Source organism: Pteropus medius, unplaced genomic scaffold, assembly GCF_902729225.1.
Source record: "Pteropus medius unplaced genomic scaffold, Ma_sr-lr_union100, whole genome shotgun sequence".
Lineage (NCBI taxonomy): Eukaryota > Metazoa > Chordata > Mammalia > Chiroptera > Pteropodidae > Pteropus > Pteropus medius.
This window is the reverse complement of record NW_024352787.1, coordinates 28087080-28110515: the sequence shown is the minus strand read 5'-3', so window position 1 is coordinate 28110515 and position 23436 is coordinate 28087080. Positions and strand designations below refer to the sequence as shown.

Genomic DNA, 23436 nt, shown 5'->3' with positions numbered 1-23436 from the left:
GGTGTGGTCTCCTCTCAGGCAGAGAGTGAGAGGGACGTGGAAAGGCACTGAGAGGAACGCTGAGTGTTCAGGGAATTCCGTTTATATGTCATTCTTTGGTTCCCATTTCCTTTGATATGGACATACAGTGAGGAAGTGGAAGAGTCTGTAATGCTAAAGGCCCACTTCCCAGCCTTTAATCCTTAGATTCCCCTTGGTTTTAGCCATTGAGAATGACTCTGCTGGTTCTTGTTTCCCCTTCACAGGTGTGGGGAATGGAATGGGCTGTTAGCAATACCAGTAGAAAAATCGTCCTTTGTTCCAAAGGTGGCCTCCTAGGCTGGCTGCAGGGCTGATCAGCATATCGCAATATCTGATTGTGGCTTGATTAACATTTTTGTTTGTTTTTTGTTTTTTAAAGACTACAGCACCCGGTATTCCTGGGCGGTCTCTCATCCAAGTACTAACCAGGCCTGACCCTGCTTAGCTTCCGAGATCACGCATCCAAGTACTAACCAGGCCCAATAGTGTCTAGCTTCTGAGAACAGACAGGATCCAGGGTGTTCAGGGTGGTATGGCCTTAGACTTGATTAACATTTTTAATTCTCTTGCCTCCTCCCTACATTAGGAGGGCAAAAGAAACAGCATGTGTGAGCCCTCAGGCCATCATCCTGGTGACCCTAAAAACTCGGGCCTGACTCTGAGCAGCTCAAACCCACCCAAGCAAGCAGGGATTTCAGACCCTGCAACACCACCTCCCAGGAATAGCCTGCCTGATGCCTCCCAAACAGGGTGACACTCTCTCTCACTCTCACTCTCTCTCTCTCTCTCTCTCTCTCTCTCTGGTCACATTCCTATGTCTTTGTGCCTTGGGGCAGAAACTTTACCCAGGAAGTTTAGGATGATGGAGTTAGACCCAGAAGCAGCCCACCCCCTCCCCAGATTTCAGGACCAGCTGATTCCTTCCTCTCAGGGGCCTCATAGCCCCTCCTACCTGCCTGGCTTCCAGCATCACTGGAGCCTTCAGATCCCTCCGTGTGAGACATCATTCTCAGGAGAGGTCTAGGTCCCATGCCAAAGAGGGGGAGCAAATACACACCTGTGGGGAGAGGGTAGAGGAGCTGCCTACAACGGTCCACTTGAGCCTCCTGGGCTCCTGCTGCAGTGAACAACTGGATGTCTGGAGAAGGAGCCAGGGCATGGAGACAGCACAGCATAACTACAAGCACTAGAACAGGACCAGACGGGGAGGGGGCCTGGGGTGACCCCCTCTGTACCTGACGGTTTGAGATGACGAGCTGTGAATAGTCCCGGTGTCTGACGCACATTCTCTTTCTCCCGTCTCCTTTCTGCTCCATTTTTGCCCCTTTTCCCTACTAAATCCAAACCTGGAACCAGCTTTTGATTTATCTTGTGTTTATTGAGAACTGATTGTGCCATCTCTGGGCCAGCTCAGACGGCTTCCCCCCAGGAAGTGAGAGCAGTTCTCTTGGCTTGTCGGAGTTAAAAATAGAAACAAGAAAAAGAATGAGAAACAAGCGAAGAAACATAAGAGAGGGGGCAGAGAGAGAGAGAGTTCTGCAGACAAAGAGACAGACAGAAAGACAGAGAGGGGTGCAGAAAGAGGCAGCTGGTCCCCTCTCCCCAACCATTTGTTCATTTATCCAGCTGATATCAGGTGACATGTGGCCCACTGGGTGTCACTTCATGGCTCAAGACCATTGTCCCCAAATCTGTTTCCCCAGGTTTGTGCCCCCAAGAGCTGGAGTGCTGAGTGGGATGGTGCAGCCACCCCAGGTGGTCAGCGTTCCCCCACTAGCTTGTGCTACAAGCGCCCTGAACAGCTCAGAGAAACAAACCTAGGCATGGCTGAGGTTCCAATGGGAATTTGGGTGGGAGAGAATCTCGCCCGTACCGTGCTGCCCTTCCTCCAGCCCCTGAGGTTGGGCTCTGGGCTCTCAAGGGCAGGTCCCAAGATGGTAGCTTAAGTCTTTGTGGCCAGGTTGTGTCTATCGAATGTCCCCAGTGGGGGTATGTGGTCAGGGAGTTTGATGGGGGTCTTCTCCCGCATTTGGCTTGTGGTCTGGAGGACCACAAGACCAGGAGGAGGTGCCAGGCTGGTGTCAGCTCTAGGTGGTGTGGTTGTCTGACGGGCCTCTGGGACATCCTGTCAGAGGAAGCCAGGATCTCTGTCCTCCAACACCCTCCGATTGGCTTTTGTGGAGTCCCCTCTGCACACTCCCACCTTGGCCTCAGGCAGCCTCTGTCTGGGACAGGACTGCATGTTCACCGTCTGCCTTTCTCTCCAGGCTGGAGACCATGAGGGGGAGGAAAGGTCTGAATCAACAGAATCAGAACAAAGGCAGTCTATGCCCCTCTGATACTGTTAATGCAGGACAGAGGCATGAGAACTACACACATGGACTAAATATTAAACTGGGTTGTATTCAGAGCCTGCTTCGTGCCATTAGAAGCCTGAACCTGGCTGATCAGCATAGGCCAGACAGGGAACCTATGGGAGGACTCCCACAGAGATTACTAAGGACTACCTCCCCACGCCTTTAACGCGGCATACCCACACCATGAAAGGGAAACAGATATACACCCAGTTCCTCCAGCTCTCAGGGTCTCATTTTCTGGCTTTGAGGGAAGACCACGTCTCTGACTGTGGAGCATTATTTCTTCTCGAATAAAATTTCCTTTTGTCTCTAACTCTGGCTCACGCTTGAATTCTTTCCTGCGTGAAGCCAGGGACCCTCTCTCAGCAGGCGTAGGGCTTGAGTTCCCCACTCGGGGAAATTCGCCCCATATCCCACATCACTGTGATACCAGAAGAAATACAGTAGTTCCCCCTTATTCGCAGTTTTGATTTCTGTGGTTTCAGTTACTTGCAGTCAGCTGCAGTTTGAAAGCATGAAGTAGAAAATTCCGGAAATAAACAATTCATAAGTTTTAAACTGGGCATCGTTCTGAGTAGCATGATGAAGTCTCGCTCTGTCCACCTGGGATGTGAATCATCCCTTCGTCCAATGGATCTATGCTACATACACTATCCTCCGACCCGCATGCTTAGTCTCTTAGTAGCTCTGCCAGTTATCAGATCGACTGTTCTATTTTATTATTAGTTGTTGTTAATCTCTTCCTGTGTCTAATTTATAAATTAAACTTTGTCATAGGTGTGTGAAAGAACAGTATATTTAGGGATCCCCGGTTGCAGGCATCCACCGGGGGGATCTTGAGACATAGCCCCTGTGGATAGAGGAGGACTTTACTGTAAGTAGTTGGTCTTTGTCCCTGGTTCCTGGCACAGAACTCCTAAAACCCTCCCTAAAACCTTCAGAATTTTGAGTGGTAAGGGTGACAGGAGCATCTTTGTTATTCACAATGAGCCCTTTTCAACCTACCTGAGTTTATGCTAATGAGGTGAGCCCCAGGATAGCTTCAGGATTCTGGCTAGTCACCAAGAGGAAGCAACCTCAGGGATTAGAGAAACTTTCAGCCCCACCCTCACCCCACTCCCCATAATCTCCAGGGAGGGGAGAGGGGCTGGAGATGGACTTCAATTGCCAATGGCCAATGTTTTAATCAATCATGTCTACGTAATGGAACCGCCATAAAGAACCAAGACATGGGGTGTGGAGAGCTTCTGGACTGGTGAACACATCAGGTGCCGGGTGGGCAGCGCACCAGAGAGGACGTGGAAGCTCTGTGTGCCCCCATATCCTGAGTCGCAAACCGGTAATACTCAGTAAATTGTTTTCCTGAGTTTTGTGAGCCCTTCTAGTAAATTATTGAAACTGAGGAGGCAGTCATGGAGATGCAGGACAGGGCAAACTTCCCAGACTGAGGGGGAGACTAAGCCCTGCACTGAGAGAAGAGGGGGCTCCTTTGGCGGAGAGTGTGGGAAGAATTCAATACTTTCGGAAGAAAAGTTTATTAGAAAAAGAGGCAATACTCCACACACGGCATGGTCTCCTCTCAGAGGGAGGGAGGGAAGGAGGAAGAGAGAGAGAGAGCGAAGAGAAGAGAAGCACCTAAGAGAATGAGAGACTAAGAGAATGAGGACAGCGAGGACAGTAAGGAGGACCGAGAGAAAGACAGTGAGAGGAACCCTGAGTGTTTGAGGAATTCAGTTGATATATCATTCTATAGTTCCTCTGAGTTACAGTTTAAAGACTTTGTTGACCCATCTCCTTTGATATGGGCATACAGTGAGGAAGGGGAAGGGACAGGGGAAGGTTACGTAACATGAAAGGGTAAATAGTAGAGTGAAAGGCCTGCTGGCAGTTCCCAGCCTTTATTCCATAGGTTCTCCATGGTTTTAGCCATAGGGAATGAACATTTTGTTTTGCAACATTTTCTTTTGCGTAGGTCAGCCACTTAAAGACTGTTTTTCCTGTTTTTCTTTCACAGCGTGTGGGGAAATGGGTTTTTAGCAATCCCAGTGGAAATCTTCCTTTGTTCTGCACGTGTCCTTCTGGCCTGGCTGCAGAGTTGATCAGCATATTGCAATCTCTGAAAATAGCTTAATTAACATTTTATTATCTTGCCTCCTCCCTGCATTAATGGGAATCTCTGATTTGTAATGAAGTTGGAAGATGTGTGGGCACCCTGGACATGCTCTGCTTGCAACTGGTGTCTGAAGTGGGGGCAGTCTTGTGGGACTGAGGGGTCTGCTATCTCCAGAATTGAGTTAAATTGTAGGACACTCACTGGTGTCTGGCGAGTTGGAGAACTGGTCGCTGTGAGAAAACCCACACATTTGGTGTCAGAAATGGTTGAGGAAAAAACAGATCATAGTAAGTTCATTCTTGGCCCTTCTCTGTCCCGCTCTGGGCTCAGGAACCTGGGACATGGACCATACCATCCAGACCCCTCTGCCCCCTTGCTTCTGGTTAGGCGTGGTCAGTGGAGGCACCAGCATGAGATCAGAAGGCAGGAGGAGAGAGGCCAGGTATTTACTCACTGGCTCCCTCCACTGGCTTCATCCCTCTACCTACAGCCCCTGCTTCTGCCAGGCAGACCCTCACCCTTGGTTCCCGTTTACTGGCTCTTCAGTAAAGGCCACACCGGCCCCAGGTCAGCCTCTCATTTTGGTTTTGCCTAACATTGCCCATGCCTTTGTAAACTCTCTCAATTGCCTTGTAGGAATTGGAGGAAGGGAGAACTGCTCTAAGTCTTCCAGCCAGGAGATGAGGCCAGCTGGAAACAGAGGCATACCATCTGTTTCCTGCCAGGGCTGACCCACACAGGGCGTCAGTTTGTGGAACGCAAGGCCTTAGAATCACCCAGTACAACCTTCGCTTTTCACATAAGGGAACACCGAGGCCCAGAGAGTGTGAGTGACCTGTTCAGGGTCACCCAGCCCCAGATGCAGGTCTCGTGCTGCTCTGAAAATGTTGTGGAGAGACCAAGGCAGAAATTGGAAGCCTGCTTGTTTCTTCTTCTCCTTGCCCCTCCAAACCCGGGTCCCCCAGAGTCATGTGAGCACTTCCTCCACAGCAGGCTCAGGATGTGTCTGCATTGGCCAATAAACAAATTAGGGCCGTGTGCACCTCCCGGAGACAGGAAAGCCAGCCAGCACCCTCCTTCCCTAAGCCCCTTACCCCAGCAGGTGACTCCCTCTACCTGGCATGGGGTACCTCCAGGCCTCCTCACCATCCCCCAGCCCAACCCCTAGCTTTCCCCCACCTCCCCACCCAGCAGTCCCCAGTTGCTCCTGGGCCTTTACACATGCTGTTGCTCCTGCTTGGGTGCCCTCCTCATGTCTATCTGGCATAGTGCTGCCCTTTCCCCAAGGCCACACCTGCCCAGCAAGCCTCCTCCGAGCCTGATCTGACTCTTGATGCCTGAGTTCCCTCCATCCTTGTGCACGGTGATAGCCCTTTCCTCCTCCACGGTGGCGAGCAACTTGAGGACAGAACCTTGCCTGGGTCATCTAGGCCCTGCTGGAGTTGCCCCGGAGTGGAGCTGATAATGAAAATGCTGGGTGCCTGGATTAGGATCGGGGCCGGAGGCTGCTCTGGGATTAGCCCAGGCTTCTCTAGGAGCCAAGTTACATACATAGTGCCTGCACTCCAGGCCCAGAGTGAGCACAGGGGTGAGTGAAGCTTAGAAGCTGCACCTCTTATGCAGGAATTGGAGGAAGGGAGAACTGCTCTAAGTCTTCCAGCCAGGAGGGGAGGCCAGCTGGAGAGAGAGGCTACAAGGAGGATGCTGGGATAAGGGGGCATCAACCGTCAGGTATACAGGGCAGGGTGAGCCCACCCTCCTCCTTGTTTTGGCCTCACTGCTGCCTAGTGGGCAGTGTGAACACACCCATTTTACAGATGGGGCACCGAGACCAGAAAAGAGGCTTGCCCTGCCCTAGATGGCTCAGTTGGTCTAGGACCTTGGACCTCAGCCCTGGTGCTATATCCTTCTGAACCTCCCCCCACCCCCACCCAGAGGCTGGGAACAGGGGCTGAGGAGACTGCTCAGGTATATAATGGCACAGACAGAGACATACAGGGAGGTGCTGGGGACATTTATTTCTGATATTTATTTCTGAGCTCTGGAAGCTGCAGGACATGCCCCCAGCCCAGGCTCTGCAGCCTGGACCAGGGAGGAGGCTAGGGGCAGATGGGAGCCCCCTGGCTTCCCTCAGGAGCTCCCCACAGCTGTCGGGCTGAACATGTGGTGGGGGTTATATCTTCTCACGCGCCCCGACTCCCCTGGTCCTGAAATGGGAATGCTCCCACAGCTGTTGTAGCTTGGGTGGGAGATGGGGAGGAGAGAGGGAGAATGATGTACACAGGGCCTGATCGAAGGACCCCAGCTATTGCCTAGAGGTGTAGGAGCACTGGAGAAATTGAGGCTCCACTGGCCAGGCTAGATTAACCAAAGGGAGCCAGGCTATTTCTCTAAACCTCACAAAGCCAGTCCCTCCTCCCTGCCCTTTGCCGTCACCCAGCCCCCTCTTCCACTCACCACACCCCAGGATGACTCTAAAACATTATCTGCTTGTCTCTCCTAATCAAACCCCACCCCCCCACACACTGGCTCCCTCTGGCCTTCAGGATACAGCCATTTCCTCAGCTGAGAATCAAGCACTCACCCCTTGCTTGGCCGCCTGAAACCCACCTGCCTCAGCACCTCTCCGTCTCCCTCCTCCCCACATTCTACCCAGGGAAACAAGTTCCCCTTTTCCTCTAGGTGGCCTTGTGGACACCAGGGCCTGACATCTGAGCTCTGAATGAAAGTCTTGAGGCAAAGCTCAGCGCTTGGCCTAAAAGCAATTCACCTCCTCCCAGGGAACTCCCAGGAGGTGAGCCTGCTGTTTACCCCACCTGCGATTCCAGATGCTGCCACCAGGGAACGATAGTGCCTGCTCAGAAGTTGTTGGCAGGTTGCAGGCAGAGGGACAAGTGAGGGAGAGATTAAGAGGCTCTGGAACCTTAGGAGTCCCTTGCCGGGTAATTGTACCCTTGTCTGGCCTTCAGGGAAAACCACTCCAGCATGGCTAGCAAGGGAGAGCTGGGCTAGGGTCCTGGGCCGGGGGCTGCTGCTGAAGAAGTGAGGGAGGAAGAAGGGGATAAAGGCGGTCCAGGTCAGGGACCTCACCCCTCCCAGGGGCCCAGGCAATATCGGTCCTGCCCACTTACCAGGTGTAGATGAGCAGGGTGAGGAGGGCAGTGAGGAGGACGGTCAGCAGGACCGACAGAATGGCAATGATGACTACGGTACCTGCGCCCTGGGGCCCTGGGGTAGCCTGGAGTGCCACAGCTGAGTGTCGTGAGGGGGACCCACAGGCAGCCGGGGCAGGCCATGCAGGAAGGAAAGAAGTCTGATCTGATCCGAGAAGGGGGACCTAGAACAGCCTCCAGAACCCCCACTCCCTACTTGGCTGGGGGAGGGGGCCCTACAGACAACAGGATGGAAACGATGGCTCTGATTGACAGGTACTGGCCCACCCCCAGTCCTCAGGAGCCCCCCATGCCTCCAGCCCTGGTATGTAACCTGCTCATCTGGCCTCATACCTTGCTTCAGATGGGTCTCACTGGACCACTCTGTCTCAGCCACGGATCCTCTATCACTCATCACCAGGAACTTCACTCTGAACAGGGAACCCAACCAACACAAGGAGTAGGGGTCCCCAGGTTCTGACCCCTTGGGCCCTCTTGCCTGTCAGTCTGTCCCCTTGATTCCCAGGGCCTGACGGATCGGGGAGCAGGGACTGGGCCTCAAGGCATAGTCTTGGAGCCCACCTGAAGGGGCTCCAATCTGTGCTGTGACACTTCCCAGCTGTGTGGCCTTGGGTGTGTCACCCTTTCTGGGACTCCACTGTCCTCACCTAGGAAATGTGAGTGGACTAGATCCCCCAGCACTGAACATCAGTGAATGAACCCCTGAGTGAGATGGTCAGGGAGCCGTCACCCCTGGGGCAAGCCCTCCCTGGATGGGGAGACACCACCCGTGGGATCCAAATGGCCCATAGGGGCAGGGGCTTGAGTCAGAGGCTCTCTGCACAAGAAAGTTGGGAGAATTCACTCAGACCTCCTCCCTTTGGTGGAACTAGAGCGGGAGACCCAGTCACCTAGTTGTGAGCTGCCGTAGACTCAGGTTTGAGCACAGGCAGCAGCACATCTCCCATAGCGGGACCCAGCAGAGTTGCTCACCTGTAGGGGCCTGGGCCTGGCAGTGGGTGGTTGCAGCCCCTTGTCGTTGGGGAGCAGCTGGTGTCATTGCCGACTCGGAGGACCTGGAGCTGGTTGCCAGGCTGGCCCCCCTGGTAGAGAGCCCGGTTGGCCATCAGTGTGAGGTAGTAGCCCCTCTGGGAGAAGTCAGCAGGGACTGGGATGTCCTCCAACCTCTGTGGGGCAGTGAAGTTCTGGGCAGCTGAAGGTGGCATTCAGGTCAGATGGTGGGGGCCATGTGGGCAGGGCTCCAGCCTGTCCCACCGGGCTAGACAGTCCCCTGGCTACATCCCTGGCAGGACCTCCCACTCTAACCACCCCTTCTGCTCTTCATTCTCCTCTGCTCACTTCACAGAGGGAAAACCAAGGCCTGTCCGAGCGGTACCCACCATTGCTGTGGGCCACCACCAGCCAGATGGGGTCAAGGTCGGAGATGTTGAGGTGACGGAACCGGCCCCGTGGCTGCTCCAGCGTGAAGGTAGACTGGGTGCATTTCCCTGCCAGGGTGCCACTGGAGAGCCTGGGCACATAGCTGATGCTCTCTGGGGCCAGCGGGGACAGAGAGAAGAGACTCAGCAGGACAAGCAGGCCCCCACAGCTCAGAATGAGGGGCCGGAGCACGTGTCTGCCTCGGGAGCCCAGTCTGAGGGAGGAGGCGGGGCTTTCCCTGGGGCTTTTCCTGACTTTTCAGGAGGGCTCCCTGGCAACTCTGTGCCCATGGGCCATGGGTAAGTGGTCTGAGTCCAGCCCTGGCTCCTGCCTTGGGAGCTTACGAGGGGTGGACACTGTGGGAAATCAGGGGAGGCCCATATGGCCCTGCCCTACATGAGTCACTGGGCTTTCTATGTGGTGGGCAGGGCCCCAAGAAAGGGGACAGACAGAGGCACGGGAGGTCCCCTCCCCCTGCTACAGGCACAAGTGTTCTGGGGAAGGGGCCTCAGGCCTTCTTGGGGTGAGACTCAGATATGGGGGAGCCCGAATCCAGCTGGTACCCAATGGCCTTGAGCTCTGACTCCCTAGGCCTCAATTTATCTACCTCTCAAGTCCCTCCGGCTCCACCCACATGGTCTAGATTGGTTTGCTTGATGAGAGGAATGAAAGGCTCGAGAGGGGTGGAAAGGTGACACAGGAAGGTCCCCACCAAGACCCCAGGCCCCAGGGATGTGAGCCAGGCCCCAGGGATGTGAGCCATTGAGCCATGTCCTGGCTCAAAGCCTAGGACACCCTCTTCTCCCCACCCAGTGCTTAGCCACCTCCCACCACATCTGAAGGCACCTTCCCCTCCTGGAACTTGTCCCCCTCTCAGCCCCTCACAGCCTCATCTGGGAAAGGGCAGGGACAGCTGGGGAGGATAAGAAGCCCGAGCCCTATGCCCATATCCAGCCCAGCTGCCGGGGCACTCAGAACCTCTAACTCCTCCCTGGGCCCCTTGGGACTAGTACCCCTCCTCTCTCCAGCCCCAAATACCAGAGAGACACAGAAAAAAGAGCTTTATGCATGTTTCCAGGATCTTCTCCCCCTTTTGGTTCAGTTCAGTTCAATTCAGTTCAATTTAATTCCATTTAACTGCCAAGTTTCAGTGCTAGAACCCATCTTTCTCTCAGCTCCCAGTTTTACCTCTGAGGCCCAGCGCATGCTACATACAGCAGGTACTTAACGTTTGCTTAAGAGCGGGGAGAGGAGCAGAGGGAGAGGAAGGGAGAGAGAGAATGAAAGAGAAAAGCAGTAGAGCTCAGAGATAGGGGGATTGCATCTTTTACAACTTGGGGTCGGGGGCGGGTGGCGGGGACAGATGTCTGTCTTGTGACCTCTTTGGTGGGCTGTCTCTCCTGACCCACCTAGGTCCTAGTCCCAGATTTGGGGCTTAAGAGGCAGCTGGGGGCAGGTCTGTTCTCCTGAAGCCCACCCTCACCCCCACCCTCACTCACCCAGGCCTATCCCTGGCTGAAGGCAGGTCAGCAATAGCAGTAGTGGCATCAACAGCCCAGACTGTCCCTCACTGAGTCCCATGGCCAGGCCGAGCATCCAACAGTCTGTTTAAAAGTCTTTCCTGCAGTGTCCAGAGCCTCTGAACTCAGCTGTCTGTGCTGGGCTGGGGGAGGCAGCTCTGGCACCTCCTGCTGCCCCTCCCAGGTGCCCCCTCCTCCCAAACCACTGGTTGGACAGGTTTAGGGGCATAATCTGCTGGCCCCGTGGATTTGGCATTCCCAGGGAGGGGGCTGGAGAGAACAATCAATTGTTGCCTCCAAGACAAGCCCAGACACCCCTCCACCCCCCTCCACAAAGGCCTACCCAGGGAGGGGCTGGAAGGGAGGAGGCAGCCCCGGGGCCAGGCACCGGTTGACAGTCCTGCCACGCCCTGTGGAATCTCCTCATCCAAACAGTCCCCAACCAGGCAACTAGCGCTCCCCACAGCCCCCCTGCTCAGAGGGAGTTACCCTCATTTTCTAGAGGAAGCATAGAGAGGGGCAGGAGCCTTGTCCAAGATCACCCAGCCGGCCAGGGCAGAGCCCAAATTACAGGATCATACCCAGAGGCAAGCTTGGGGGCACTCCCTGCAACCCGGTCCCTGGAAGGGGCTCCTCGACATCACCCTCTCCTCATCCAGGTGACCTACCTTCTCTCTGTGGCCACTGCCAGGGCAGGGCAATCCCTCTTCAAATAGGAGATTCCTGGATGGGGCCCAGGGCAGGTGGGCAGAGCATGAACTGACACTGTCTCACCTGGATTGGAGCTGCAGCCCCTCGCAGCTTCCTGCCCCAAGTACCAGCCTGGCCAGAGACGCCCTCTCCAAACTCAATCTCTTTTGAGGAGTACTTAAAATTTTTTTTTTAAAAAACCATTACAAATATTCTGTAGTTGTTATAATGCATTTACACGCTCTTTGATTGCCAGCCCACATACACTAATTTTCTTTCCAAAAATACTTAAACTATGCCAATTGTTTATTATAGTGAACTTCAAAAAGAAAAGTATTCGTGCCAACACTACGTAATTACCTAGTAGGTTTTTCGTGACTGGACTTTTCAATATTTAAAGTTACTCTGTTTCATCAGTGATTGACTCAGCCCCAAGAAACTGGCGGCAGGGGGCGGCGGGGGTGGAGAGTGGCAAAATCAGAGCAAAGGCTGGCTCAGGGAAGGCAAATGAGGAGCAGAGAGTCCTGGTGCGCGCTGGGTTAGCCTCAGCCAAAAAGCCGCTGATACCGCCTCTTACCGTGGGCCTGCTGCTTTGTCCTTCTGCCCCTCTGCACTTTTGGTTAGGCCAGTCTCTTCCAAAGTTCCCTCACTACCTTGCAATACTCAGGGAACTTTCGTTCTTCAGTTCTACCTCCCCCAGGGTCCGCGCTGTTAGAAATGTGCCCTGACTGGCCTTGGCACCTCCCCTCCACGCTCCACTAGCATCTGGCGTGCACCTCCAACTTCTAATCATTGCAGCATAGAGTATGTTCTATCATACTCCTGCTGAAAGCTCTCTGCAGGAACTGGCTCTCCTTACTGCGGGGAGGAAGGGCTCCCAGGGTCTTGCACAGGCCCCTCCATAAAACAGCTATTTCAGCCCACTGGTGGTGACACTGCTGTGTTTCAGAATCGGGTAGGTCATCCTGGGATTAGCATTTAGCTATAGGATGCAGAGGTTGGACAACAGAATTTTAAACAAATATGTGGGCCTTGGTGAGAGAGCATGTCCCCCTCTCTTCTGAGTCTGGGCTGAGCCACACTTTGCGTGGCCCAGACTCAGAAGAGAGAGGACATGAGTGGATCTGACTGGGGCCAAGCTGATAAGTCCGCATCAGACCCAGCGGTGAAAGCCTTTCTTCATCTCCCCAGCTTTTTACTACAGAAATGGCCACACCTATAGAAAAGTTAAAAGTATATGGTACAATGAATGCTCATATATACAGCCTTCACTCAGACCCAACGATTGTCGACATTTTTCTATATTTGCTCTGGATCCCCTTCTTCTCAGATGTATAGATTTGCTATATATATATTGTGTTACTCTCTATATATCTATCTATACTAATATGTATATATAACATATATGCTAATAATACATTTATGTATATAAAATACATATGTATAGGTGTTTACATTATACATTTTATATAATATATATTAATACATATATATATTTACATTTCTCTCTCACGCTCCCTTTTAAGAAGGAATTGAAAGCAGCCATCAAAATGTGGCAAGGGCAGGCTTCTTTTGAGAGCATGTTCTTGTTGATTGACTCATCATGTCCCCAGGTCCCCAGGTCCCCAGAGGTGGGCAGGGCAGGCATTCTTATCAATCTCATTATACAAATGAAAAAACCGGGGCCCCAACAGAGAGAGGAACTTCCTGCAGCCCCGTGGTGGGCAGTGGCAGAGCTGGATATCAATCTCGGGTCTTCAGAGACGCAGGCAGAACTCTCTCTCTCCTTTTTCTCCGTGTTTAATTTGGGGCCTGCGGGAACAAGTGATTCACCTTCCTTCTCAGACTTTGGCACACTTCATTACTACTCTGCACAGACTCTGCTTTTATTTTAATACTTTTTCTCTTCATGACCATCTCTCATCCACGCCTGCCCCTCCCTCAGTTCGGTGTGTGTCCCTGTATCAGTTACCTGTGGCAGCTGTGACGTATATTATGGTCTTTGTGGCACCCAGTGCAGAGCTTCTAAAGGTCATCTTTTGTTCCCAGAGTAATGAAGGTGAAAGGGGTGTGTTTTGTTTTTCATAACAAGCCCCTTTCAACCACATCTGAGTTTCTGTCAATGAGATGATTTTCGGAAAGCCCCTAGAGAACCACGGGATGGAGACTTGTTACCAAAGGAACCAGCCATGTGATGAGAAGAGTTGGGACTTTCAGCCCCATCACCCCTACCTCCAGGGAGGAGAGAGGGGCTGGAGGTTGAATTAGTCACCAATGGCCAATGATTTAATGAAGACTCCATAAAAACTCCAAATATTATTTTTAAAAAAAACCTAAAATACTGAAAAATCAGTCCTTTCCCTCTCAGTTTGAAATATCATTTTTATCATACACCACAGACGTGGTCAGTCTTCAATGTCCCCTCTCAGCTTGATTCTGGACAAGCTCCCATGTGTGTCCACCAGGGGTGTCCACACTCACACCCACAGCCTGCTCAAGGCACCAGCTGGCTGAGTTTATCTCCTCAGGTATTGATGTGAGGGCTCCTTCCCAGACCCACAGGGCTCCAGGAGTCCCTCCTGGTCCTGCATTCACCCTGGGGCCGCTGCGAGTGACAACAGCGGAGCCAGGCAGCAGACAAGCACACACATGGCCAGGCTGGGGGATTCTTTGTCCCACAGTCCTGACGGGGGCGCGCCAGGGAGCTGGGCAGCTCCTGCTAGGGGATAACTGGACATCCCAGAGTAAGCCACTCCCAGCAGTGCCGATATGTGGCAGAAATGACAGCAGCAACAAGGGGGCCGTTGCGGGGGGGAGTAGAACCAGGATAGACTCAAGACGGGAGAGACCCCACCTCTACCCACTGCCATTTTCCTAACCCGGGTCAGAGCTGGGGCCTTACATGGAGAGAAGCCATTTAAAGCGACTGTTACTGGACCCACAGCCTGAGGGTGCGGACACCAGAAACCATTGCTGCTATGATTTAGAAAACAAACTCAAGGGTCATGGAGACATTCATGCCTGATTCGTATTGTGTGTGTGTGTGTGTGTGTGTGTGTCGGATCAGCTTCCAGACACTGATTCACACCTTGGATCAATCTGTCTCTTCGGGCATCAGTACTGGACCTTTTTGGTCACTGTAGCTTTACACTATGTTTCACTCAACCATGGGATAAATGATCCCTCACAATCATGACTTGCCAATCGGCCATATCATTATTTGGTGACTGCCTCTTTTCTCCATTAAGCAGTAACTCCCTGAGGGCAGGGATCAAGTCTGTTTAGCTCCCTTCCCACTGTATCTCCAGTGCTGAGCCCAAGGTCTGGCACAGGAGTTGTGCTCAGTAATCATTTTGCCTGCTAATATGGTCCCTTCCTGTTCTGAGTATCTGGCCAGGTGGCCCATAGTTGCCTTCTTGTTCTACAGCTTTAGGCTGATGACCAGAATGTCCTGGCAGAAGCGAGCTTCCCTGTCGTGTCCCCTCTTCCTGGTCCATATGTCGCCAGCTCCAGAGTCCCAGTGTGAAGGCAGTGGGCCCAGGATTCCCAGAGGGGCTAGGGTGGGGCATGCCAAGCCCTGGGGAAATTGTCTTCAAGGACCTACCTTTGGGGTGACTCATAGGATGGGGTGGGGCTCCCACTCACCTCACACAAGACAGCCAGCTAAAGGCTCCCAAAGGTCTACATAACCCTGTATCACCAAACAAGGCCCTGACTCCTTGGCAACCATCACACCCTGTCCTGAGGAAGCACACAGGGAGACATAGCAAGGCTCCTCCCACCCTCTCCCAGCAGGTAGAAGCCCCAAACCTGAGGCCTGGGAATTCATCTGGGCAGCGACAGGAAGTGCAGGTGACCTGGTCCCTTCCCCCTCCACCAGCTTGGCTTCGAGGCCACTCATCAGACCCCAACAGAGATGCCTCTGTGCTAATATCAAAAGAGAAAGACCTCACAGTTCATATACCCGACCCTGGGCTTAGATCTTTCTATTGCACAGTAGTCTGGCCCCTTCCCAGTCTGTTTGAACACCCCTCATCTCCTCCATAGTCTAGTTAAAGCATCATACATGTGAAATTACAAACCAGGAACTCTGTTAGTTAGTGATTGCTTCCTTTCAGTGAAATCTCACAATTTTGGGGCCAAAGGTCAAGATACCTTGGCTTATCGCTGACCCACTGAGCCTGGGACTGAGTCCTTCCTGCTCTGGGCCTGTGTCTCCCCACCCGCTCACTGGGGTAGGGGTGGGGGTCAGAACATGGAGGTTTTTAGTTGTTACATTCAGTGCAACTGACACACTGTTTAGGGAGGGTCTGCTGTGTGCCAAGGTCACTGTGGGCATGGGCTACAGGCAGAAGCCCTAGAGGAGAGGTGGGGACTGAGAAAAGGGCTGGCGCTTTATCCATTTATCCTTTCACCAGGTCCTCATAGAGCTCCTGCTCTGTGCCAGGCTCTGGGGTACCTCAGGGAACAAAAACCAAGTCTGATCTCCTGGTTGGGAGGGACAGACAGTTTGATAAACAAATACAGGTGTAATGGAATGTCTGGTGGTGATACAGGCTTTAAGGAAATGAAAGCTAAGAGGTTAAAGTTACGGAAAAGAGGGATTATTTTAGGCGGGGAGATTGTGTAACCCTGAGGAGATGACATGTAAACAGAACCTGAATGAACCAGGAGAGGGAGAACCGTGGGACCCCTTGAGAGAGTGCTTGACTGGCAGAAGAATCAACAGGTGCAAAGGTCCCAGGGTCAGTTGTCTATTGCTGTGTAACAAATGCCCCCAAAGCTCTGAGGATTAAGACGACAGCCATTTTATCATCTCTGACAATTCTGCAGGTGTGCTGGGCTCAGCTGGGTGGTTCTTCTGCTCTGTTTGGGTTAGCTGGAGTCGCTCATGTGGCTACATCCAGCCAGGAGCTCAGCTTCATTCACATGTCTTGGGGGCTGAAACAGCTGAGGGCTAGCTGGACCTCTCTTCTCATCCTCTCCCCTCTCCTCCCTCTTCCCTCTTCCCCACCTCTCTCTCCCTTCCTCTTTTTCTCCATGAGGTTGCTCATTATTCGGTGGTCCAGCCTAAGCTTCTTTACATAGCAGCAAGGACCCCAAGAGGGCAAAAATGGAAGTTAGCAGGCCTCTCAAGAGCTAGGCCTGAAACTCATACAGCATCACTGCAGCCCCATTCCATGGCCAGAGCAAGCCAGCACCAGCCCAGTTTCAAGGGGAGAGGAGGGAACGCCGCTTGGCAGGAAGTGCAGCATCCACACAGGGATGAGGGAAATGCCAGCGCCGTCCTTAGAACAATTCACCATGGGCCCAAAGGGAGAGCATCTCAGTGGTGGTGGATTTGCTGGGGTCATTGTAGCTGGGAGACAATTAGGGAGCAAGAAGAGGGCTAGGAGATATGGTTAGTGTGGTCAAGGGGCAGCACAGATGACATGGGGCCATGCAAGTCATTGCCAGGACTTTGGCTTTGACCCTGAGATGAGAGCCATTGTGGGGTCAGAACAGAGGAAGGATGTGGCCAGGATCCATCAGGTTGCTGTGGGGAGAACAGATTGGGGCTGGGGGTGTATTAGTCTCCTGGAGCAGCTGTAACAAATGACCACAAACAGACTGGCTGAGAACAACAGAAATTTATTCTTTCACAGTTCTGGAGGCCAGAAGTCCTAAATCAGGGTGTCCCGGGGCTGCTTCCTCTGAGGGCTGTTGGGAAGAATCCTCCCTTTCCTCTTCCCGTTTCTGGTGGTTTCGGCCACCCTTGGGGCTCCTTGGCACTGCCCCAATCTCTGCCTCTGTCTTCACATGCCGTTCTCCTTTCTGTGTGTCCATCTCTGTGGCCAAATTTCCCTCTCTTTATAGGGACACCGGCCACATTGGGTTTAGGGCCCACCCTAATCTGGCATGATCTCATCTCAACTGCAAAGACCCTCGTTCTAAACAAGGCCACACGTACAGGTTTTGGATAGACAGGAATTTGGGGGGACACTAATCGACCCAACACAGGGGGCAAGGACTTTAAGGTGCCCACTGAAGAGACCACTATAGTCATCCAGGGGGGAGAACAGCTTGGTGTCCACAAAGATCCTCTCTAAATTCATCTTCCACCCAGGCTGCACAGGAGGCCTTCCTGAGAATGGCTTCAGGCCTGTTTTTCTGAAGCTCAGAAGCCCGCTGCACTGGAGCCCAGGTGCACAGGGCCACTCAGTGCCTACAGTTGTCAGGGGACAGAGAGTGGAACCCAATCCTGCCATTCACCCCCAGCACTCCCACAACTCACCCTGGGAGCAGCTGGAGGTATTCATGGGAGACACTGGTCCCAAAAGCCCAGGTCAGGCCACCTCCATGCTCTGCTCGGGGTTCACCTCTCTCTGCCACTCACTCCACCCTGGCCACTGAGGGCCTTCCTAAAACCAAGTCTGCTCCACCTCACTTGGACGTCCTCTGAGTTGCTCAGCTTCTCTGGGGGAATTCACAGCCTTCTATGCCTTGCCCCTGGCCATGTATGCCCCCTTTGGACCCCTCAGCTCCAGCCAGCTGAGCCCCTCAGCAAACCACCTATGCTCAGACGCCAGCTCCTCCAGAAAGTTCCCTTGGTGCCCCACCTCCCACCCCAGCTGTACCCCCAGGCTGGGCCAGAAGCCTCCCCTAGGCTCCCACCGCTGCCTTATTGCCCATCACAGGTCTCCTCCCCTTGCACTGTGCCTGGTTTTGTCTGCATCCCCAGCTCTGCCCAGCAGAGGACCCCACACAGAAGAGACACCCACAGAACTCTGATGACATGAGCCCACTCTCAGCCCCTTACCTCTCCTACCCATTCTCCCACCCCACCCCTAGTCTCCATCCCGAGCCCATCCACCCTGGGAAATCTTCCACTGCCCTGGTCCCATGAAGTCAGGGCTGACAAGAACAGACTCCAGGCACAAGGGCTGAGAAGGCAGAGCTGAGCCCAGAGTTTTCATGAAATACTCCTAGGGCTTTAGCCCCCTCCGCTGGGGAGCAGAGAGAGAGGCCAGGATGATTAATGGGACATTCCTCTCTGTCCCTCTGGGGGAGAAGTCAGGGAGAAGAATGGTTGTCAATGGCAACACATTCTTTCAAGTGGATAACTCTAGCCTGTGTCACCCACAGGGAGTGGAGTTTCAGGGAGCTAGGAATGGAATATCTGAGCAGAAGGAGCCTTGAGATCACCCCTCATTTTACAGAGGGGAAACTGAGGCCGGGGTTGGGGGTGGGCAAGGCTGCCTGGCAAGACTTACAGCAAATGAGGCATAAGGAGGGGGGTGCCTGGGCTCCTCTCTTGCTCCTGGAGCTCTGTCTCCAGGAGTCAGGGACATCCATGCTGAGATCAGTGTAGGGGCTTGAAGGCATGGGCCAGGACATGGCTTCTGGCTTCTCTAGCTACAGGGGAAGAGAAGGCAGCCCAGAAAGCTGGGTCAAGGGGCCAGTGTGAGCAGGGTGAGGGCCAGGGCCAGAGAGCAGGCAGGCTCCAGCCTGCACTCATCCAAGTCCATTGTGAAGATTTCGGCTTGCTCAGCAAGTCACCCCAGGCCCTTTCTTACCTCTGAGCCTCTATACATGTTGTTCCTGCTGCCACTGTTTCTGCTGCCTGTGAAGTCCTTGCTCTCTGCTTGCCTGTCAGCTCTCAGTTAAACACTGTCTCATCGCTGACCCTGTGCCCTGTGCACTCCACTGCTGTTAACATTGATGCCTATGATGCTGTAATGGTAGGTGGGTAGGTCTGATTGGGTGGCCATCGCAAAATGCCACAGACCGATGGCTTAAACAACAGTTTATTTCTCTCAGTTCTGGAGTCTAGAAGTATAAGATCAAGGTGTTGGTGCATGGTTGGTTTCTCCTGAGGTTTCTGTTCTTGGCTCGCAGGTAGCCACCCTCTTGCTGCCTCCCCACATGGCCTTTCCTCTGTGTGTGCACCTCTGGTGTCTCTGCCTAATCTCTTTTTATAAGAGATTTGGTTATTGGATTAGGGCCCACCCTAAAGGTCTAAATTTACTCAATTACCTCTTTAAAGGCTCTGTCTCTAAATGCCGTCACATCCTGAGGCACTAGGGGTTAGGGCTTCAACATATGAATTCTGAAGAACACTATTTGGTCTATAACAATGAGTGTGCCTCCCTGGTGAACGGGACACCCTCTGAGGACAAGGACTGGATGTGAACCTCTGTATAACCTGTGGGGTCTCTGGGCTGGGTCTCTAGGCTGTTGTCCTGCCCTGTAGTGGGTGCCTGGAAACTGTCCCCTCCCTCCCAGCCCACTCCACTCTTCACTCTCTCCTACCTCTGGGGAGCAGGGTGGGGTGGGCAGGCTGCAGAGTAGCAGTGAAGTGTGGCTGTGTCCCTCCGCTCCTGTTTCATGCTGGCCCCTCCCAAGAAGGTGCAGTCTACTCTTCTGCCACAAGCCCCAAAAGCCCCACAAGGGATAGGAGATGGCTCCAGGAGCCCAAGGGGGCAATGGGCTGGGCTGTCAGGGCCCCGCTGCTCAGGGTTACAGCTGGGGCTCTGAGGTGGCAGCAACAAATGGTCAGAGTGACAGCTCTAACAAAAAATATCTCAAAGGAAAATACAAAAACTCATTGAGTATCTATATGTCAGACCTTCCAACCCCGGCTCTTGCAGCCACTCATAGCAGCCCTGGGTGCCGATAATTACTGCCCCCACTAAACAGACGCGAACACTGAGGACTGCAGGTTGGGGTGTGTGACATGTCCACGGGCTGATCCCTAGAGAAACTCTCCATCTCCCTCACACTGGCCCTGGGGCAGATAGTCACAAATTCCAAGAGGCTCTGAAGAACTCCCAGAATTTGATGAAATTCTTTCATTATAGTGGAACGTGCTCACATGAGCATAAAGCCGGCATAAAGCTCCCCATGCTCCCGGGGGAGGAGATGACTGCCATTCTTTCTGACTACCCAGGTCCTGCCACTCCCTCCTTATGTCTGGAATATTGTTTTCCTGTCCCCAGAGCCAGTGCGAGCCATATGATAGCTTTGCGAGAATCACAAAAAGGCATCCCCTTCTCCAGGTTGACTCGGCCCCTCACCCATACCAAGCACCCTAGTGCATGGCCCACTTCCCACTGCAGCAGCCAAAGCAGTCAGGGTGCCCACTAATCATGCACCCACATCAGACAAGGAAGTAGGTGCCATGGCCAGTCCATTCTGGCCAGGGCAGTGGCTATATGCCCAGCTTCCAGAGGTGACTGGGTCAGAAGCTCCCATGGTGGGACCAGGGATCGCAGCTGTCTTGTGCCAGGATTGCTGGTGTGGCTCCAGACCCGGCTCTCAGAGCCTCCAGATGCTCCCCAATCTCCTCCAGAATGTTTTTTTCCCACTTAACTCTCCAAGGTTGGTTCCTGCTGTTTGCAGCTGAGAATACACTGGGGTGAGGGGAAGTGTCCTGGGCCCCCTAAGAAGACTGCATCTCTTTGATGGTTGTCCCCACTTAGATGGTTGGCCTGGGCACACCTACCAGCTCCATCATTGTGACAATGGAATAACACACATCGCTTCTGTAAAGTGACATCCTTCAGATACTTGGTGGCTCTTTGGATATGCATTCCCTCGATGGCATGGGCAGTTTCACGAATGTTCTTAAAGTGAACACGAAGATCTGAAACTCTTGATTTGTATGATTTTGTGGGTTTTTCTGGGTCAAGTGAATAGCAAACCATTTTCAGAAGTTACCTCAGGCCTCTTATGGGAAGAGCAAAAGCTCACCATTTTGAATACCTAATTACAAATTAGAAAATGTGCTGAGAAGAAAAAGAACATGGATCCAAGAGAGCCGAGGAGTCAGGAAGGGCTTCTCAGAAGTGACATTGTTGCTGAGGAATGATCTAGAGAAAGAGGAGCAAAGTGGAGAAGGGCAGACATCGCAGGGAAAGCAAATGCAAAGGCCCCGTGGCCTATGTGGCTGGATTACAGGGGATAAGGGATGGGTTGTGGGGCCTCATGACTGAAATGATGAGTCCAGATTCTGTTCGTGCAACAGGAAGTCTCTAGAGAGTTGTGGCCAATGATGTGACACCACTAGGTTTATAATCTGGTCCTTCTGGGAGGAGGATAGGGGTAGGGAGCAAGGACGTTGGTGTGGGGAGACCAGCAAGGGAGCAGCTGCTGACCTCCCAGCAAGTAGCTGACCTGGGTTTTGCAGAGATGATGGAGAGAAATAGACAGTTCAGAGGTCCCGAGGAATAAAGTAAACACAGGATATCAGAGAGGAGAGTTGGTGCCCGGCTGCCTGTTTTCCATCTGCTGTCATTCTGATTCCTTTAATTTCAGGTCTGATGAGTCATCTTTGAGTCATCGCCCCCACAATCACTGCTGTTTTTTCTTCTTTAACAATGAACTTGTTTTTAACCACTGTACCATTATGTTACAGGCCAATGAATTTGGAGGCACTTCCCCAAATACAGTCCAGGGGAAATTTTTAAATGCCATCTGATAAAAGATTCTTTGCAACATGGCTGTCAATATGCACTCTGCTCAGGGCTGTCATGAGCTGGCCTGAGCAGGGCTGGCATCTGGCCGATGACCCTAAGTGTGACTCTGGGGCAGAACACCTGGCACAGCTGCCCTAGGCTCAGTGTGACAGTACCTGTGCTGGGCGATGACCAGCTCTGCCATTCCTCTCTGTGTATATTCTGTGATACTCTGGCACGCTTGCCACCACAGCCTTGGGTAGAACACCCACAGTTGTTCGGGCTGACCAGAGTAGGCTTCCATCTTTGTAAAATATTAACAATTGGTGGACATTCTAGTGGACTCATCCAGCTGCTAAGATGACGTCTCCAGCACCTCCTTTCCTGGGGATCTGCTCTGAAGTAAGTTGGGGTGATATAATCACTCTCAGAACATAAAGGGCCTCATTTTGCATTTATATCCATCCCCACATCAGAAACCCAGGTATAGCCTCTTCTGCCTCATCTCCCACATCCAAGAAGTCCCCAATTCCTCCGGCCACCTGAATATTTCTGGAATCCACCTCTCTCTCTCTAACTTCCTCCGGCTGCCCTGGTTCAGGGCCTATTCCATCTGCCTGGAAGACCAGGTCAGCCTCCCTCTCACTGGCCTCCCCACCCCCACTGCACCATCCATGCTACCACAAGGCAAGATGGTCTCCCAGAGTCACGTGTTCCTGTCCTCCCTCCTTTCCCCTCTGCTCGACTAACTTCCATTTGCTTCTCAAGACGCAGCTAGGAAATCATCCCTAGGAAATCCCTTGACCCTCGGGTGGGGTCAGTTGCCTCCCCTGGGCTCTTCGGCCCCTTCATAGTCTTCATCCACTATGTTGCAATGTCTGTTTAGAGCCTGTCTCCATGGTCAAGCCCCGAGCAGTAGGATGGAGTGAGAACAGCTCCTCAGAGGGCTGGAGGGGGTGGGGTGTTTGCTGTTCAGAAACGAGGGGCAGCTGCAGGCATGCTTAGGATGTCGCTGGGGCTGTGCCTGGGATCGGCACAGATTTGGGCACTAAAAATAAGCCACAAGAGGACCTGGGATATGCAAGAGCTTGATGCAATTACCACTCCTGGCTAATACATCTGCCCTGGAAGGGTTCATTCACTTTTTCATTCAGCAAACACCAACGGACCTCTCTTCCTCCCTGCCATACCCTCCTGGGCAGGCCCTAAGCTGGGGGTCCTAGGCCTCGAGTACCTCTACAACTAGTGTTGGAGCCAGGCCTGAACAGGACAGTGTAAGGCAGGCTCTGTTGGTGAGGGTGGGTGTGTGGGGGGCTTTTAACCCTCCTCTAATTCCGAGGGGCCAAAAGGGACCTGGGTCCCAGAGTAGCAGGATTTCAAGGGTAGCTGCCCAAAAGGGCTGGCTCCTATAGCCAGATGTCACCCAGGATACCAGTGCCTGAAGTCCTGGCTGCATTTAACTCTGCTTCTGTCTGTACCTGGAGGAGGTCTTGTGGCTGGTTGGGCGTACAAGCAGGATGGGGGAAAGATCACCAGGAACCAGGAATGCATAGGTTTTAAAAGCAAAGATTCCTCTGAACTGTTTGCCTTGAAGCGAACACTACTAAATCCACATAAGCTGGCTTAGTAGCAGGCTTCTTAACCCTGGATACCGGGGTTGGTTTCCCTGGTAGTCCCCCAAAGTACAATTAGGGCTACCAGTCAAGG

At 53.0% G+C, this 23436-nt stretch overlaps 1 protein-coding gene across 8 annotated transcripts; it reads right to left on the bottom strand.

Annotated features, from left to right (window-relative positions):
* Positions 1 to 4362: 4362 nt before the first annotated feature.
* UPK3BL2 (uroplakin 3B like 2) lies at positions 4363 to 12049 on the bottom strand. Of its 8 annotated transcripts, none has more exons than XM_039849159.1 (6): positions 10583 to 11236; positions 9044 to 9196; positions 8637 to 8856; positions 7998 to 8074; positions 7623 to 7785; positions 4363 to 4494 (listed from the first exon to the last, which is right to left on the bottom strand). In XM_039849159.1, coding segments are annotated over exons 1-6 (711 nt in total). In that variant the 5' UTR covers positions 10680 to 11236; the 3' UTR covers positions 4363 to 4493. The 8 variants fall into 8 exon arrangements, with proteins under 8 accessions (XP_039705093.1, XP_039705097.1, XP_039705095.1 ...); XM_039849163.1 differs by having other exon boundaries at positions 4374 to 4494; positions 7623 to 7743; positions 10583 to 11223; XM_039849161.1 differs by lacking the exons at positions 4363 to 4494; positions 10583 to 11236 and adding exons at positions 6485 to 6730; positions 11871 to 12049 and having other exon boundaries at positions 8637 to 8830.
* Between the last annotated feature and the right edge of the window lie 11387 nt (positions 12050 to 23436).

Coding starts and splice junctions, on each gene's coding strand:
- UPK3BL2 (XM_039849156.1), bottom strand. CDS start 10,679: ATGCTCGGCCTGGCCATGGGACTCAGTGAGGGACAGTCTGGGCTGTTG. Junction 8,857..9,043: donor GGTGGTGGCCCACAGCAATG/GTGGGTACCGCT, acceptor TGCCACCTTCAG/CTGCCCAGAACTTCACTGCC. Junction 6,731..7,622: donor ACCCTGCTCATCTACACCTG/GTAAGTGGGCAG, acceptor CTCCCACCCAAG/CTACAACAGCTGTGGGAGCA.